Here is a 15963-nt window from a genome sequence, read left to right on the forward strand (position 1 = left end):
AAGTCATTGCTCAATCTAGTTTTTGATAAACTAAACAGATTAAGCTATTTAAATCGCTCACTGCATGGGATTTTCTGCAGCCCTCAAATCACTCTTGGAGCTTTCTTTCACTCTCTCTTTTCAACATCCTTTTAAAAAGAGTATGCAGTATTCCAGAATCAGTCTCACTAATGCCCTGTTCAAAGGTAAGATCACCTCTCTACTCCCGTTTATACATCCAAGGATCGCATCAACCCTTTTGGCCACAGAATCACACTGGGAGCTCATGTTGAGTTACTTGTCCACTGTGACTCCTACATCCTTTGCAGAATCACTGCTTTCCAAGATACAGTCTTCCACTGTGTAGTTATGGCCTGCCTTCCTTGTTCCTAAATGTTTAAACTTGCATTTGGCTGTATTAAGACACATTTTCTTGGAATGGGCCCAGTTTACCAAGTGATCCAAGTCATCATCATTTACCATTCTGCCAATCTTTGTGTCATCCAAAAATTTTATCAGCAGCAATTTTATATGTATTTCCAAATAACTTATTGAAAAAATATTGAAAGTGTCAATCTTAGTCCTAATCCCTGTGGAACGTCACTAGAAACAGCCCCATTTGATGGGAATTCCTCATTGACAATTATTTTTTGAAATCCGTCAGTTAGCCAGCTCCTGATCCCTTTTAAAAAATAGCACAAGATAACGCCAAAGTTCATGCTAACCAGAATGTTGTGTGGTATTAAGTCAAATGCATTACATACGTCTAAGTAAAACAGAAAATATACTCAGGGAAAGCCACTGTTCACAACTGGGTGACTAAGCACCAGAAAAGGCTAAATGTCCATATGTAATTGCCCTGAAGCCTTAAGTGTTTAAGGAGTAGCGCTGCCTGAAACTTCCTCTTTCCTGATGGAATGGGGAAGAATGCCAGAAAGCTAGCTTGATACTTAGAAAAATATCTTATGAGAAAAAAAATTATATTTCCCAGGGCTTTTACTACAGAAATAAATAAAATTATAGTTTTCTTCTTAGGAATGGTCCAATTTAATCCATTTTAGACGTTCTACTGTGCTGCCTCCAGGTAGTACATCTCTGAATGAGGTAACAGGCAACGGGGCAAAAGGAGAGAGAACTGATCATTTAGATCACCTATTAAAGGTTTTAAAAAAAAAATCCTCCTGCAGTTAGTTTAGTTCAAGTCCCCTTATTCCCACCTTTAGGATGTTAGATTGTGATAAAGACCTGCCATGGTTCTGCAAGCCAGGATACTTTAAACTACGGTTAATTGGAAAAACTCTACTGTCAAAGCAGTTAGCAGCAGTATTCTTACCTACTGTACTCACAGGATCAGAAAACCAAACCCACATCAATAAGATGAGAATAGAGAGACAAACTGGGATCAGAGGTTGGCAGTGGGGGAAGGGATTGGACCCAACTGTGTTTCCACACAGTCTCCCCACCCTCCCTTCACTGATTGCTTTTCCACAGCTAACAGGAGATGGTTACCTGAATCAGTGCAATCAGAGGTGAAATGACAATGGTGATGCCCACTGCCAGAACTGCAGGAAGCTGGTAGCACAGGGATTTCCCTGCCCCTGTGGGCATGCATACAAAGACATCGCTCTTGCCTGCAAAGACAACAAAACAAAGCTCAAGGCTACTAAACTATGGCAATTCACCTAGATTCTGCCCTGGAGAACTGGGCACAAAGTCTTCTAGATCAGGGGGAGGGATAGCTCAGTGGTTTGAGCATTAGCCTGCTAAACCCAGGATTGAGAGCTCAATCCTTGAGGGGGCCATTTAGGGATCTGGGGCAAAAATTGGGGATTGGTCCTGCTTTGAGCAGGGGGTTGGACTAGGTGACCTCCTGAGGTCCCTTCCAACCCTGATATCCTATGACATTCTATGACAAGACACATTGCATTGGAAGTGTGTCTCTGCAAGTAAAATGCCGCACGCCAACATGAGAGAGGTTTCTTTTAATTTTTAAAAGAATAATAATAAATAATAAATAATAATAGCAATATTTTGCACTTCTCTACTGGCTTCCTTCCAAGCAACTCTAACCACTTTATAAACATTAATTAAGCCTCATAACACACTTGGGTGACAGGAATTATTCTACCCAGAGGTGTAAATCAAAGTACAGAGAAGTTAAGTGACATACCAAACTTATATCAGCTCACTTCCAGAGAAGCTTGCTTTTAATTCATCTGGCAGGGTCTACATCCAGCTACCAAATCACCTGACCTTTACCGCAGCCTGTTAAACTTTACCACAAATTCTCCCAGTACTGGACTGGAACTGAGAATCTCTCAGTTATAGATAGAATATTTTTTCTCAAATAAACTCTCTCTGTATTAAACAGCATCCACTGACAAAGAAGGATGCCAACCAATACCATGCTATTTAATAGGCAGAACCATACTGGTGATCTAATGCCACCCTGGCTGCTGGCAACAGCTGCATGCAAGTGCTGGTTTCTAGCAGAAACAAGAGAAGGATCCTGGGATTTTGACACTACATTAAAACAGGTGTGACACTGGTTCTTTGAACACCACCTCACGCAGCAAGACTGAAAATTGAAGAGACAAGGTTAGAGTCCCAAGCAAGACAGTCATTCCTTACCTTTCACCACTGTCATGGTTGCACTCTCTTGCAGAGATGTTTTAAAGGAGTCAAACCCAAAGATCTTTTTCAGAGTTTTCTGAACCTTGCCATCTAGGCCTGAGGGAGCGTAGTCGTTCATCCTATAGGTACAGTACTGGAAATAGGTCAAGGTAAAGGAGAAGGAAAGGAGCTTACTTAGCTCAACTGTTGTTCACACCAGCAACCAGTCACAAATTTTTCTTGGTCACTGAGAGAGAATTTTTCCCATTAGATTATTGGCTGCCAAAGCATCATGGGTTAAACTGCTCCAGGAATATTTTTCTGAGAGTATCTATGCTTCCAAAGTCTCTCTCTTACAGAGACAGAATCACATGTAAATCAGCCTCCCTCCCCCATCCTAAAAATAAGGAAAATCTAATCTCATTTACACTTGTGGCAAATCCCTTCTTAGAGACAGCTCTAGCTAGTGCTTCTAATGTAGAGCCACATGTCAGAAACAACTGAGCAAGAAGAGAATTCACTTATGCAGTACGTTCTTTAGACTGAGCAGAGCATCTGATTCACACACAACCTGCCACCCCACTGGGAAGCTTGCTGTGGGGGAATGGCCTGATTAAACAGGAAAGGCTAAGGGAACATCTGTGTCCTTTCTGCCTGCTCTCAATTCTCATCCCATGGCCTCTACCCTCCTAACCCCTCACACCAGCTCTTTTCATACTGGCACCATCTTCACCTGCTCTCCTCCCCTCTCTGCCAACCTTACTGCTTGCCGGGCCTGATTTCACTCCCAGCCCTGCGTCATTTGGTTTTCTCTGCCTGTACTTGCTTCCCAGTTGCCCCCACAGCCTTCTTCTCCCTTACACTCACTGCTTCCTTCCTTCCCCTCTGGCACACCCATGTCCTCTCTATGCCCAGATCCTCTTGCCTTCAGTCTACTCCCTCCACCCACACTCCTGCCTCTTACCACCTTCTCCTTCCCCTAGAAAGCTCCCCCCTCCCTAATTATCACTGAGGCAGCAAAGCCGAAAGTACCAGGAGGGGAAAGGAATGAAGGAAATGGGCAGGTTCAGGGTCCCCTTTAACTCAGAACAGGCCCCAGGGGCCGGAGCTGGTTTTAGGGCAGCAACTCTGCTTGGCAAAGGAACCACTTGAAGCAAGGTCCCACCCCTGCACTCTCCGGCCGAGGGAGAGGTGAAGGCCCAGACCCAAGAGACCAGCCCCTGATCGGCACCCTCACTCCAGGGACTACTTTATCCCCAGCTGTTCACAACATCCCCTCACCCCTTTATTCCTCCACTTCCCCCTGCCTACATCCTTCCGCCCAGGCGGCCCCCCCATCTCGTTACTCGCACTTATTCAGCTTCCGTATCGGCGGCTGTTGCTGTTGCTCCCGCCTGGGCGCGGGCTGATGACGTCAGGGCCAATCCCCTTTAACCAGCCCGGTAGGTGCCATTTAGAGTTCCGTCCTCGTGGGCGCACGTTCCCTTCTAACAGGGCCACGTGTCTCTAGGCCCTCCACGGACCCGAGAAGCGCTTCAGGCTTGAGTTCCCCAGGCTCATCACAAGCCGGAAGGGGCGGGTCTTGTTGCTATAGCGCTCGCCTCTTTCTAATCCTAGCGTTTTGCCTGCGTCATCCTCGGTCGCCGGAAGCGTGCGTTAGCCGGGCTGAGGAAGATGGCGGCCGCGAAGCGGAGCGTCCTGTCGTCGTTGGCGGTTTACGCAGAGGATTCCGAGCCCGAATCCGACAGCGAGGCCGGCGCGGCGGGCAGCGATGGAGGGACGGCAGCGGGTGCGTTCCGGGGGAAGCTGCCGTTGCTCCCCCTTCCCGCAGCGCCCCCACTTAGACCGGGCTCCTCCACCGGCTGGAGAACGCCCATCCCCGGCGGGGGTCGCATCCGCCCCGCGTGTTCCCGCGGGAGGGGCGGAACACTTCTCCCCCACCCCGCCGGAGAAACGCTGCCCGCTCCTCTCCGCAGCCTCTCACCCACGGGCGGGAGCCAAGTGGCGGCGGAGGAATGCCCCTACGAGAGGCGGGAACCCCACCACCACCACCAGAGCGCCCCAGGAAGGGATGAAACGCCCCCACTCATAATCTCTAGGGAGAGCCTCTCCCCGGGTCAAGGGAAATCTGCTCTTTTCCCTCCCTCCGTTGTAGCAGAAGTGAGAATATTCTTTCGGTTCCGGGAACCGTATCACCTCATCCCCGGTATGCTAATTGGGGGGCTGTAAATCTCGTGCGGTAGCTGCGAGAAGGAAGAATTTACTTCTACTCTCTCACCACCAGTAACCGGAGAAAGGGAGCAACCTCCTGTCTCCAGTCGCCTACAGAGGAGTCAGACGCTGTTTCCATCTTAAGAAAACAATCAGCATTAACAGTGAAAAGTTCTCTGTGAATCTAGTGGGAAGCTAATATATTGGGAATTACAGACCAGTCAGTTTAATTTTGGTAGCCAGAAAGATAAAGGGAGCAAATAATCCCATAATCGCTTTGTAAGCACCTAGAAGGTAGTAAGAAACAGTCAATATGGATTTGTCAAAAACAAATAAGGTCAAACTAGCCTAATATCCTTCTCTGACAGGATAACAAGGGTAGTGGGGAGCTGGAGATGTATTATATCTCAACTTTAGTATGCCTTTTGGTGCTGCCTGCCATGACTTTCTTGTGAGCAAACTAAGGAAATATAGTTTCGCCAAACCTGCTATAGGATGTGCGTGTAAGTGGTTGGAAAACTGTACTCAGAGAATAGTTATCAATAGCTCGCAGTCTAGTTGGAGGGGCATATTGAGTTGGGTCCCACAAGGATCTGTCCTAAATCCACTTCTATTCAAGATATTCATAAATGATTTGGATAAGGGCATGGAGAGTAAACTTGTAAAGTTGGCAGGCAGTATCAAGCTGAGAAGTGTCGTGCGCATTTTGGAGGACAAGATTAGAATTCAGAATGGTCTTGACAGTTTGGCGTGACAAAATAGTCTGAAATAAATAGGATGAAATTCAATAAGAACAAATGCAAAGTGCTGCACTTAAGAAGGAATAATCAGTTGCACAAATACAAATGGGAAATGAATGCGTAGGAAGGAATACTGCAGAAAAGGATCTCAGGATTATAGTGGATCACAAACTTAATACGAGAATGGTGTAATACTGTTGCAAAGCTCACATTTTGTGCTTGCTACTGTTAGTGTCCATCTAAATCGGGGTGGATTCATTTTAATCTTTTTTTTTTCTGATTGTACTTTTTTAAGCAGTTTTCCTAAAGAAAGGTCGACATTCATTGGTTGGTAATCATTCAAATGTGTTAATTTGCAACTAAAATATAGTTGTTAAGCTAAATTTTGCTAATCAGGAGGGTGCACTCTTGCTTTACACATTTAACCAGTTATGTAGCTTAATGTACATTTTATTTGGCTTCTTAATTTTTTTTTTTACTATGTTAAGGAATGCATTTGTCACCATTTTCTGTTTTATTAAATCAGTCATTGTCATTGTGTGTCAAGCTGTACTTGGACACTGGAATTCAGTTAAAAGTACAAAGCCTGCATTTTAAAATTGTTCTTATTAAGAAATTTACCATAAGTGTGCTGGATACAGAAAGGAAAAAATTATCAAAACACGTTTTACAAAACTAATTTATTAAAGAAATAATCTAGTTAGTGAATTGACCGGATTATTTTTGGTCACCATATCCTTTGAAATTTTAGAACTAGTAGATCTCATCTCTTCCTATCTAGTTTTTGATTAATAGATTGGGAGAGGAAAATGAGCTTGCCTGCTTTTTCAGCTCTGTTAGTTTCTTAACTTTGAATGAACTAGTTATTGAACTGAACTAGTTGAATAAACTGAAATGAAGAAAATATTCTCTCTGCACCTAGAGAAGAGGGAACTGCTGTCAAAAACTGGTTTAGCACTTCAGCAAATTTTTGTTCCAAGTGTTTAGTCAGTGACTTCAAACAATTTGGTGGCTTGACTTTCTTTAAAAGTCAAAATAAAAACAAGTATTACTCAATATTATTTAATTTAAATGATTTGACCGTAGTGAACTTAGGCTTTAACACATGTTCTTGTAATTTAAAATTTTAAGTGTGTTTATAATGAGAAAAATGTATTTAATTTAAATTAAAAATTTGATTTGAAAAATTGTTTTTATCCACCCTGTTCTAAGTTAACTTTATGCCTTGATTATGCTTTTTCTGTTTGTTTGTTTTTTCCCCCCTGTGTATGGACTAGAAGAAAAAGGAGGTCTGGTGTCAGAAGCATATGGCGAAGATGATTTCACCCGGTTGGAAGGAGATGAGGATGGGTATGAGGAAGAGGATGATGAAAACAGTAGACATTCAGTAAGTAGTTTGTCCTCTTATGCTAGCTGGTCTGACTCCCCATTTAAATGTTTCTATAGTGCCTTCTATATAGGGACTTCAGAATGCTTCCATACTTACCAAATAACTTAATTTCCTTTTGTCTGTTTTAAAATCCAAGAACTCTACCTTTAAAAATATCAGCTCAACTCATCTGTGTTGCTTGTGGCTAACTTTTTAGTTGCCATTTTGGCTCCACTTTGTGGATAAGATAAGGTACTGGCTTTATGTATTGATAGTGGAAGTATAAAATCTTCATTTCTTGAAATATAAAATAGGTGTTTGAAATCCTGTAGTGGGGAAATAAAGAAGAGTGGTGGAAAGCTCAGCTGCACTTCTAAGAGGCATGGGGAAAGCCCTGTAAAAGGGCAGCTAGCTTTTTGCATGATCAGGCTGGAGGATTAGCAGGAATGAACTTGTGTAGCATCATGTTGGTTTTTCTGTTTATAATCCCACTTACTACATCAGTATCATGGTGTAGCAGTGACTTCTTGTCTAGATCTGTATGGCTTTTGTTTGTCATGAAAGCATGGCATGTTTACAACAGCATTTAAATACCAGAGTAATGTGTATCGCAAAGCATCCCTAAGACATATATAGAGAACTTCACAGGGCACCAATAAGCCAAATGTAGTTATGAGATACAAAAGGGTGGGCAGTCTCATCATGGGGCAATGGCCTAATGAGAAGCCAAACAGCTACGAATAGGGAAGTTAGAAATCTATTTTAGGGTTCCATCACTGGATCCAGCTAAGAGGAACCATCTTCTGGATCCAACCCTTGGTAGTAGGTGGTTGAGAAACATAAAGCTTACTCCGTCCTGTCGCTGCAGAAAGGAAGAGAAGGAGCTTTTCTCTCCTTGCCCTCCACAGCCCTGGCTGGTACAAGATTGTATCTCTGCTGCTTTGCCCCTTCTTTGGGCTTTTAGCTGCCGTGAGGAGTGCAGGAGGGAAGTGATTGCTGTGACTGTAATCATTCTCCACAAATTCCATTTTTTGTGACTCTTCCTTGTGATTAACTTCAATGTCTCAGCTTCTGTTCTTAAATTCCAGCTGCAGTTTGGGACAGCTAAGTTATACTTTCACTGGCTCTGGATAGCAGAAGTAAAACACTTTTCTTGTTAAATTCATTCTTCTGCAGCTTAGAAAAGCTGTGACAGCAGAGACCCTGGAGTAACTTTTGGGTATTCAGAAAGAGTGTAAACTAATGCAGTTTCATAGTGTTATGTTGGCAAATGTAAGGGCTAAAAGCATCCTTTTTTAAAAAAAAAGAGAGAGAGAGATCTTAACTTTTGCAGGAACTGATGGGTTAGGCTGAAATGCTTGCCAGGAAAACTTTCTTGTTCAACACTGAGAAGTGGATTTTTCAAGATCTGCATGCATAATTTCTTGGAATGTATAATGTAGCTAGCCACCATTTCAGAGGAGGCAAGATGTGGAGAGCATCTAACTTTCTTCAAATCTCTGTACTAATTATTCATACACTTCCAGTTATGTATGTGACTTATAGCCCTGGATGGTCTACGACCCAGTTACCTAGACTAAGCTTTTGTCTGTTTTTCCATATGTTTACATTGGTCATAGTATTGGCTGGTAGGCTACGTCCCTAAATAGTTGTGTGTAACTTGTATGTTTGGTTTTGTAAATAGTACCTATATGTTAAGGCAGTAGTCTTCTAAAAATCCTTTGCATTGTCTAAGACTTAATATTCGTGGAAGTATTTCACCCTATGTTCTCTTTGATTTAATAGCCATTTTAAATAAAGGGTCACCTTCACATTGGTAAAAGCATCACGAGTCTGATAAAAAACATGGAATTATTCTCTACTGTGATCTTTATATACATAATGTATATTGAATTTTCTGGCAGTTTGACTTCTTAGTTAAGACTGAGATGGCACTTTCGTTAGCAACGTCTTTCAGTTTTTAAATTTCTAATTTTTTTTTCTTTTTGAAGTTGAAACATCAAGTGTTTGGGTTCGGGCTAGAGTTGAAACTGAATGGAGAAGTTTGGGGAAAATCCAGTCAGCGGTCTTTAAGTTATGGGAGGACAAAAAATATTCTTTCTATTTCTTCAAAAGTGACATGTTTTGACTTGAGTTATGTATTTACCTCTAAAGATACATAGCTTTGTATGACCCAAGTTCAGTAGCTAATGGAGCAGTGTAGTCCCAGCTGATGATCAAACCTGGTAAAGTCATAGGTCATCTTTAGCAGGGTTTACCATGCCAATGCACTTCAGAACTTGATCTCTTAAAACTCTTTATTTGGTGGCATTTTGTGCAGCATCTCCCTCTTATTTCTGGATGGAAATGGTAGAATGAAATCCTTCCAGACTCCGGCTGTTTCCTCCTGTGTATTTGGAAGTTGGGTGAAAGTGACTTAGGGTACTAAACTAGAATGACAAAGATGCAGTGTGTGCTGGCATCACTGGATCTTTGGAGCTTGTGGGTCTGGCTTAGCGCCACCAAGCCTGCATGCTGAGTGGGTTGGCAGGCAAGGTGTGTCCTGTGTATGTTGCTGGTGTATGCTTGGCGTGCAGTAGGTCTTGCAAATGCTGCTTTTTCTGTGAGGATTACTGAGCAAGAGCAAGCAAAAACTAACAGCTGGAATTATCAAGTGACAAAAGCTTGCTGCCTTTTATTGTCTAGTTTTGAATCTTCAGGAGCTGTATGAATTCTTCAGGGGATGTTTGCTACTTGGGGTTGTGCTTTTGCTAAACAACTCTTTTCCATGGTTTATCTGATTCATCTCTTAGTCATGCAAAGGGGTGGGATAGAGCTCATGATGACCTTGTTGGTTGAAAGGGTCTTGGACTGTCACTGGGCTGTTTGAATGCAAGCCCCTTGCTATATATGCAGGAACTTGCCAAGCCTACCTTTTAAGCTTAATCCTGTAAATTCTTGTCTTGTAGGAAGATGACGATTCAGAGACTGAAAAACCTGAGGCTGGTGACCTAAAGGTATTTGGAAGTGTGGTGGGGTGCGGTTGGGTAGCTGTCTGCAACAGGAACAAGTCTTAACAGCACGGCTTGGTTCATGGTTTTTCTGCTCTGGTTAGTCTTAGTGCTTAATTGTTTTTATTCTATTTATTTGCACCTGTAACATGAATATTCAGGGATTTTAATTCTGGCTCCTGAAAAAGATCTGAAGAGGCAGCAGAGCTATCTAGCTGGGGCATTGATTGGCATACAGAGGTCTGAAGTCATGAGTGAGCCATGTTGTGAAATGGATCTGACATGATGGTATACTGAAGGAGGCATTATTGCAATGATCTGAAGGAAATCATAATGTAATACAAGGAGCCTATCCTGAATATTCAGAGCCATGTTCTGACACAAATATCTGAACCCTTTCATCTGGAAGACAGATTTTACATGAGAAACAGCTTGATGATGAATCAATTTGGAGTGTATTCCTAGAGATTTTGAAATTTTACAAAATCATTTGAGAAATAATCCAAGCACTTCACACTTGGTGTTCCTGTTGTAGGGATTCTTTGTGCATAGCTATCTGACTGTGAAAGAGCATCATTAATATCAAATTAGAGATGTCCAAATAATTGCTTTTATAAATTACCTTTCACACCCTTGTGCCTTATCTAGCATATACCATGGAATACTTGACACATTCCTGTGGTGCGAGGCAGCAGCTGTTTAATAGAGTGTAGCAAGACTAAACAGGGGCAGGAAGTATAATTGGTGGTGGTGGGGATACTGTAGCCACTTGAAATTGCATAGGAAGCATCTATATAGAGAGAAAACTAATGTTAGAATTCGCCTAGGAAATTAGGTTAAGAATGAATTTCCCTAACAATATGAAAAGTGCTGCTGGATATTGAAAGAGAACAGATTGTCAGGGCCTTAGTTTTACCAAGGACCTGTGTCCTCCCTGACAAGCTATACTTAAACCCTACAGCAAGGCCTTCTGATTTTCAGCAGGAAATTGGAAATGCTGTGGTAGCTTCAGGTACTCTTAAAATATAGGTCTTTATAGGATTTCATTTTTTATCTGATTTGAACGTTTCACAACCACCTGGTACCACGTTTGGTATCAGGAAAAAGGAGAAATACATTGCAGCTTTCTCTTCTGTCTTTATTCAAGGGGGGAAGTGATTGCAACTAAACTATAACCGTGTTCAAAAAAGAGCTATATAAGTTCATGTAGGATAGTCCATCAGTGGCTATTAGCCAGGATGGGCAGAGATGGTGTCCCTAGTCTCTGTCTGCCAGAGACTGGGAATGGGCAACAGGGGATGGATCACTTGATGATGATTACCTGTTCTGTTCATTCCCTCTGGGGCACCTGGCATTGGCCACTGTCAGAAGACAGGATACTGGGCTAGATGGACCTTTGGTATGACCCAGTATGGCCATTCTTATGTTACGTGAAGCCTGCTCCCCGTATCTAGTGCCCCACCTCAGCAACCACTTTCCACTTCTAAATACTGGCTATTACATCTGTCACCAATGGCTAAGCACACTAGTTGGATGTTTCTTCTAAAATTATCAGCAGAGTCAAGAAAATACACACATTGGTTTGCTCTTGTTTCATGTTTCTACAACCATATGGGCTAGCAACAATTTTTTTAAAACAAAAGTTTAGAATCTCCAGCAGAATCTAGCCCTTACTGCAGAATACAGGACCCTGGTGTGGCTACTTGTCCTGCACCTGTTGTGTGAATGAATGAGCTCAATCTCCAGAGCAGTTGACATGACACCTTTTTCCAGCTGTTGATTCCACCAGAAAATACTAATTTTCTTCCCCATGTTACATATCATTCAGCTGCAAACAAAAAACCTGTCCATGATAGCAGTGATGCAATCACTCCTGCTACATCTTATGTATTTAGGTTTTAGCAAAGTATCACCGTGCTATCTATCAAAATATTCATTCATAAACAGTTTTCTCCTTTATAACTTTCATGCTTCTAATGCCTAATGTCCACTGCTGTCCCAATCAATCACTAGGGCTGCAGTTTTGATGCCACAAAAACTTAGTATTACTTGTATTACTGTACTGCCTCAGAGCCCAGCTCATGGATTAGCCTGTTGTGCTAGGCACTGTACAAACACATAACTAAAAGATGGTTCCTGCCTCAAGGCACTTAATCTGGGTTCTTGCACTGCTAGGTAAAACAGGCAGGAGATGGAGGAATAGAGCTTCTCTGTGTGCGCACACATTTGTAATGAGCAGTAACAGGCAAGAAAATACAAACGGAGAAATAAAGCCACAGAGGCTGAGTGACATGCCTAAGGTAATGCACTAAGTTCTGATTCCCATTCCAGTGCCTGAACTAGGAACACCTTGCCTGCAGCCTCTCTGGTCCTCAGAAAATGCATTCTACTTTGTCACCTTCCTGCCACTGATTTAATGCTGTCCTGGAATTCAAATGGATCTAGGAATAGAGCCACCGCTCAAATCTGTGCTATTCCTCCATTTAAGTTGGCAATGGCTCTTTTTAAGGCCTGCTCTTTCACGTTAGCTTTCCACTGCTGCTCTATCAAAGCTGGAGCAGAGTGCCAGCTACACCTGCCCTGGGGAGGAACAATTGTAACAGAAGAGATAATGGGGAAATCGAGAATTACATAGACTAGTGTTAGAGAGCCGTACAGTAAATGAACAAAACATTGTTGAAACATAAAAGCGGGTCTTGCATCAAGGACTTTAATGGTCTAATTTGAAATACAGTATTAAAGAGAGACCGTTATATTCAAAACTTGGAATTAGAGCATCAGAGAGGAGATTGGTACACCTTTACCCCGATTTAACGCAACCCGATATAACACGAATTTGGATATAACGTGGTAAAGCAGCTCTCCGGGGGGGGGGAGGGGGGGCTGCATGCACTGGTGGATCAAAGCAAGTTCGATATAATGCAGTTTCACCTATAACGCCGTAAAAATTTTTTGGCTCCCGAGGACAGCGTTATATCTGGGTAGAGGTGTATTGGGAATTGAGAAAAATCCTTTAATTAAGGACGTGAGAAGAGAGGAGTCAGTGCTGACAAGACGTAGACTGTTGCTATCATAGCCTGTAGCATGGAAGAAAATGTAAAGCTGAATGGGAGGCTGAGGCTTGGAGTATTTAGGCAAGTGGAGTATGTTGGACATGGAGGGAGCCTGTGCCTAGGGGGAAGTGAAAGCTGAGATCTGGGGCCAAGTTCAATGCATATATAAGCAGGTGCATCACCATTGACTTCAGAGGACTTGTACCCACTGCTATAGTAGTTAATGCCCTTAACAAGGAAAAGAGTTGCGCACAGCCTTGGATGTGAGAACCAAGAGCTCCAACTTAATGTGAAAAAAGAAGAAACTGGAATGGTTTAAAACACAACCCCATGGAAAACTGGAGGGGAAGAACATTTTAGCGTCGTCATGCTTCTGAAAAATAGTTCAAGCTTTCATTATTTTTTTCATAACCTGACAGCCCATGTTTACAGTAATCACGTTGGGGGCATTGATATGATTATAGCTGTATTTGAATTCTCTGTGCAGTTTAGAGAAGTATTAAACATTTTAAGATAACTTAGAATTCAACTTTGTTGCTGGCAGAGGGACATGAGAAGAAGGAAGGTCTTGTGGTCAAGACAGAGGACTTGAGGAAGAGGGGCAGGGGAGAGGAGATTGGTATTATTTTCCTAACTCTTCCACAGATTTAGTCTAATCTTAGGCAGGTTGTTTAATCTCTCTCCACCTACCTCCAGGAGATTTTGAGGCTTAACGTCTGAAGTGCTTTCAGGTCTTTTGAGAGACGATGATATATTTAATACAAGTGTGTGTAACTTCTCTTTAGTCTGGAATAATACCTTGCCCTTGTACTGCCTCCTCACAGCTCAGAGTCCCTTTCCCCCCACAAACCTTCCTGGAGACCCACTCTCCCGCCCTCTGCTGCACTCACCAGCACCCTGCTGGCAAGAGCCCTCCTGAAGGCAGCCAAAGGTTGTCTTCCTCTCAGCCAGCCCTACCCCCTATCAGAACAGAGCAGCAAACTTTGAATTTTTTTTTAGTACTCAGCTGGGCCGCAGCTGTGTGCTAATTGGGCCATGGGTTGAGAACTGCTGCACTAGATCTTGGCCAGCACGACAGGGAAATATCCTTTCTGTGTGAGGAGGCAGTCTTATGAAGTTGCATCTGTCTTGGGGAAGAGCTGGAAGAAATGGCAGGGAGAGCAAAAGGAAATGGAGCTTTTGTAATGCTCAATTTATATTTTCCTTATCTGTTGGCTTTAGGCATAAACAGAATAGGCATATGCCAAGGGTGCAAAATAAGAGTGCCACAAAATATCCTTTAGGTGGTTTCTGTTTTTTAAATGAACTGCTAGCCTGGAGAGTCCCCAGTCATGGGCTTCCTCAGGATGTCAGCCTGCCAGGTGTCCCAAAATCAGATTCCTAAAGTGGGGTGGGATTTTATTAAAACTCATCACCATAAATCTTCTCTAAGGTGCTGGTTGCGTTTTCACTAGTGATGTTACCAAGAAATCCATTGGAAAACTTCATTTTAAAAGTTCTGCAAGAATTTCTTACCTACCTTTTCCACCAAGTGGCAGTATATTTCTGTTTTATTTCTTCCCATCCCTTTGATCTTCTTAACATGTTCAAACTAGGGAGTAACCATAATCCTGGCTATCATAAACCCAAGGTGGAGGCATGACTAGTGGAGAGCCATTTGATTAACCCACTAACAGCTTTGGATAATATCTTTTCCAGTCAAACATAATTTTCATTCTCCATTGGTTTCATAAGTATAGCATGACCATACTGGGTCAGAGCAATGGTCCATCTAGCCCAGTATCCTGTCTTCCAACAGTGGCCAGGGCCAAATTCTTCAGAGGGAATGAACAGAACAGAGCAATTATCGAGTGATCCATCCCCTGGTGTTCAGTCAGTTTCTGGCAGTCAGAAGTTTAGGAACACTTGGAGCATGGGGTAGCCTTTTCATCTTGGCTAACAGCCATTGATGAACCTATCCTCCATGAATTTATTAAATCATTTTTTGAACCCAATTAAACTTCTTTGTGTGTGTGGCTTTTTCAACATCCCCTGGCAACAAGCTCCACAGATTGACAATGCCGTTTGTGAATTACTTCCTTATGTTCATTTTAAACCTGTTGCCTCTTAATTTCATTGAGTGATTTCTAATTCTCGTGTTATGTGATGGGATAAATAACACTTCCTTATTCCCTTTCTCCACACCATTCATGCTTTTATAGACCTCTCTCATATCTTCTCTTTTCTAAACTGAACAATTCCAGTCTTTAATCTCTCCTTATACGGAAGCTGTTCCATACTCCTAATCATTTTTTGTTGCCCTTCTCTGTATTTTTTTCCCAATTCTAACTTTTTTTTTAAATGGGGCAATGAGACCTGAATGTAGTATTTGAGGTGTGGGCCTACTGTGGATTTATGTAGTGGCATTATATTGTCCTAATTGTTCCTGACATTGCTTTTTGATTGCTGCAGCACACTGAGCAGCTGTTTTCAAAGGGCTATCCATGATGACTCCAAGATCTTCTGAGTGGTAACAACTACTTTAAACCCCATCACTTTTGTTTGTTTAATTTGGATTATATTTCCCCATGTGCATTACTTTTCACTTATAGTGGTGAATTTCATCTGCCATTTTGATATCCAGTCACCCAGTTTTGTGAGATCCGTGTAACTCTTTGCAGTCCGCTTTGGACTTAACTATTTTGAGTGATTTTTGTATCCTCTGCAAACTTTGCCACCCCACCATTTACCCCCTTTTCCAGAATGAATATGTTGAACAGCACTGGTTCCAGTATAAATCCTTGGTGAACTCCACTATTTATCTCTCTCCATTGTGAAAATTGACCGTTTTATTCGCATCCTTTGTTCCCTGTCTTATGGATCAGTAACTGGTTAAAAGAGGAGCTTTCATCTTGTCCCATGACTGCTTGCTTTGCTTAAGAGCCTTTGGTGAGGGACCTTGTCAAAGGCTTTCTGAAAATCTAAGTACACTATATCCACTGGATCCCACATGTCCACATTCTTGTTGA

The 15963-nt window shown here is 42.4% G+C and overlaps 2 protein-coding genes across 13 annotated transcripts in view; one reads left to right on the forward strand and one right to left on the reverse strand.

The window, feature by feature from the left end:
• Positions 1-4165, reverse strand: part of RECQL5 (RecQ like helicase 5) — a 59218-nt gene extending 55053 nt beyond the window's left edge. For 7 of the 10 annotated variants that reach the window (XR_012154767.2, XM_073310459.2, XM_073310457.2 and 4 more), the window contains exons 1-3: positions 3874-4165; positions 2611-2746; positions 1489-1610 (exon numbers count right to left, since the gene is read on the reverse strand). Coding sequence is in view for 8 of the 10 variants with exons in the window: in XM_073310459.2 (XP_073166560.2) it covers positions 1489-1610; positions 2611-2746; positions 3874-3930 (315 nt within the window). In the remaining 2 variants the exon portion in view is untranslated. Of the gene's footprint in view, positions 1-1488; positions 1611-2610; positions 2747-3873 lie in introns of those variants that run through there. The other 3 variants (XM_073310456.2, XM_073310455.2, XM_073310460.1) reach the window with 3 other exon arrangements.
• A 45-nt stretch (positions 4166-4210) lies between these two features.
• Positions 4211-15963, forward strand: part of SAP30BP (SAP30 binding protein) — a 54542-nt gene continuing 42789 nt past the window's right edge. Inside the window, exons 1-3 of one of the 3 annotated variants that reach the window (XM_073310466.2) lie at positions 4211-4381; positions 6824-6930; positions 9861-9908. In XM_073310466.2, coding sequence (XP_073166567.1) covers positions 4267-4381; positions 6824-6930; positions 9861-9908 — 270 coding nt within the window. In that variant the 5' untranslated portion in view covers positions 4211-4266. Of the gene's footprint in view, positions 4382-6820; positions 6931-9860; positions 9909-15963 lie in introns of all 3 variants that reach the window. The other 2 variants (XM_073310465.2, XM_073310467.2) reach the window with 2 other exon arrangements.

This window comes from Lepidochelys kempii, chromosome 14, assembly GCF_965140285.1.
Source record: "Lepidochelys kempii isolate rLepKem1 chromosome 14, rLepKem1.hap1, whole genome shotgun sequence".
Classification (NCBI taxonomy): domain Eukaryota; kingdom Metazoa; phylum Chordata; order Testudines; family Cheloniidae; genus Lepidochelys; species Lepidochelys kempii.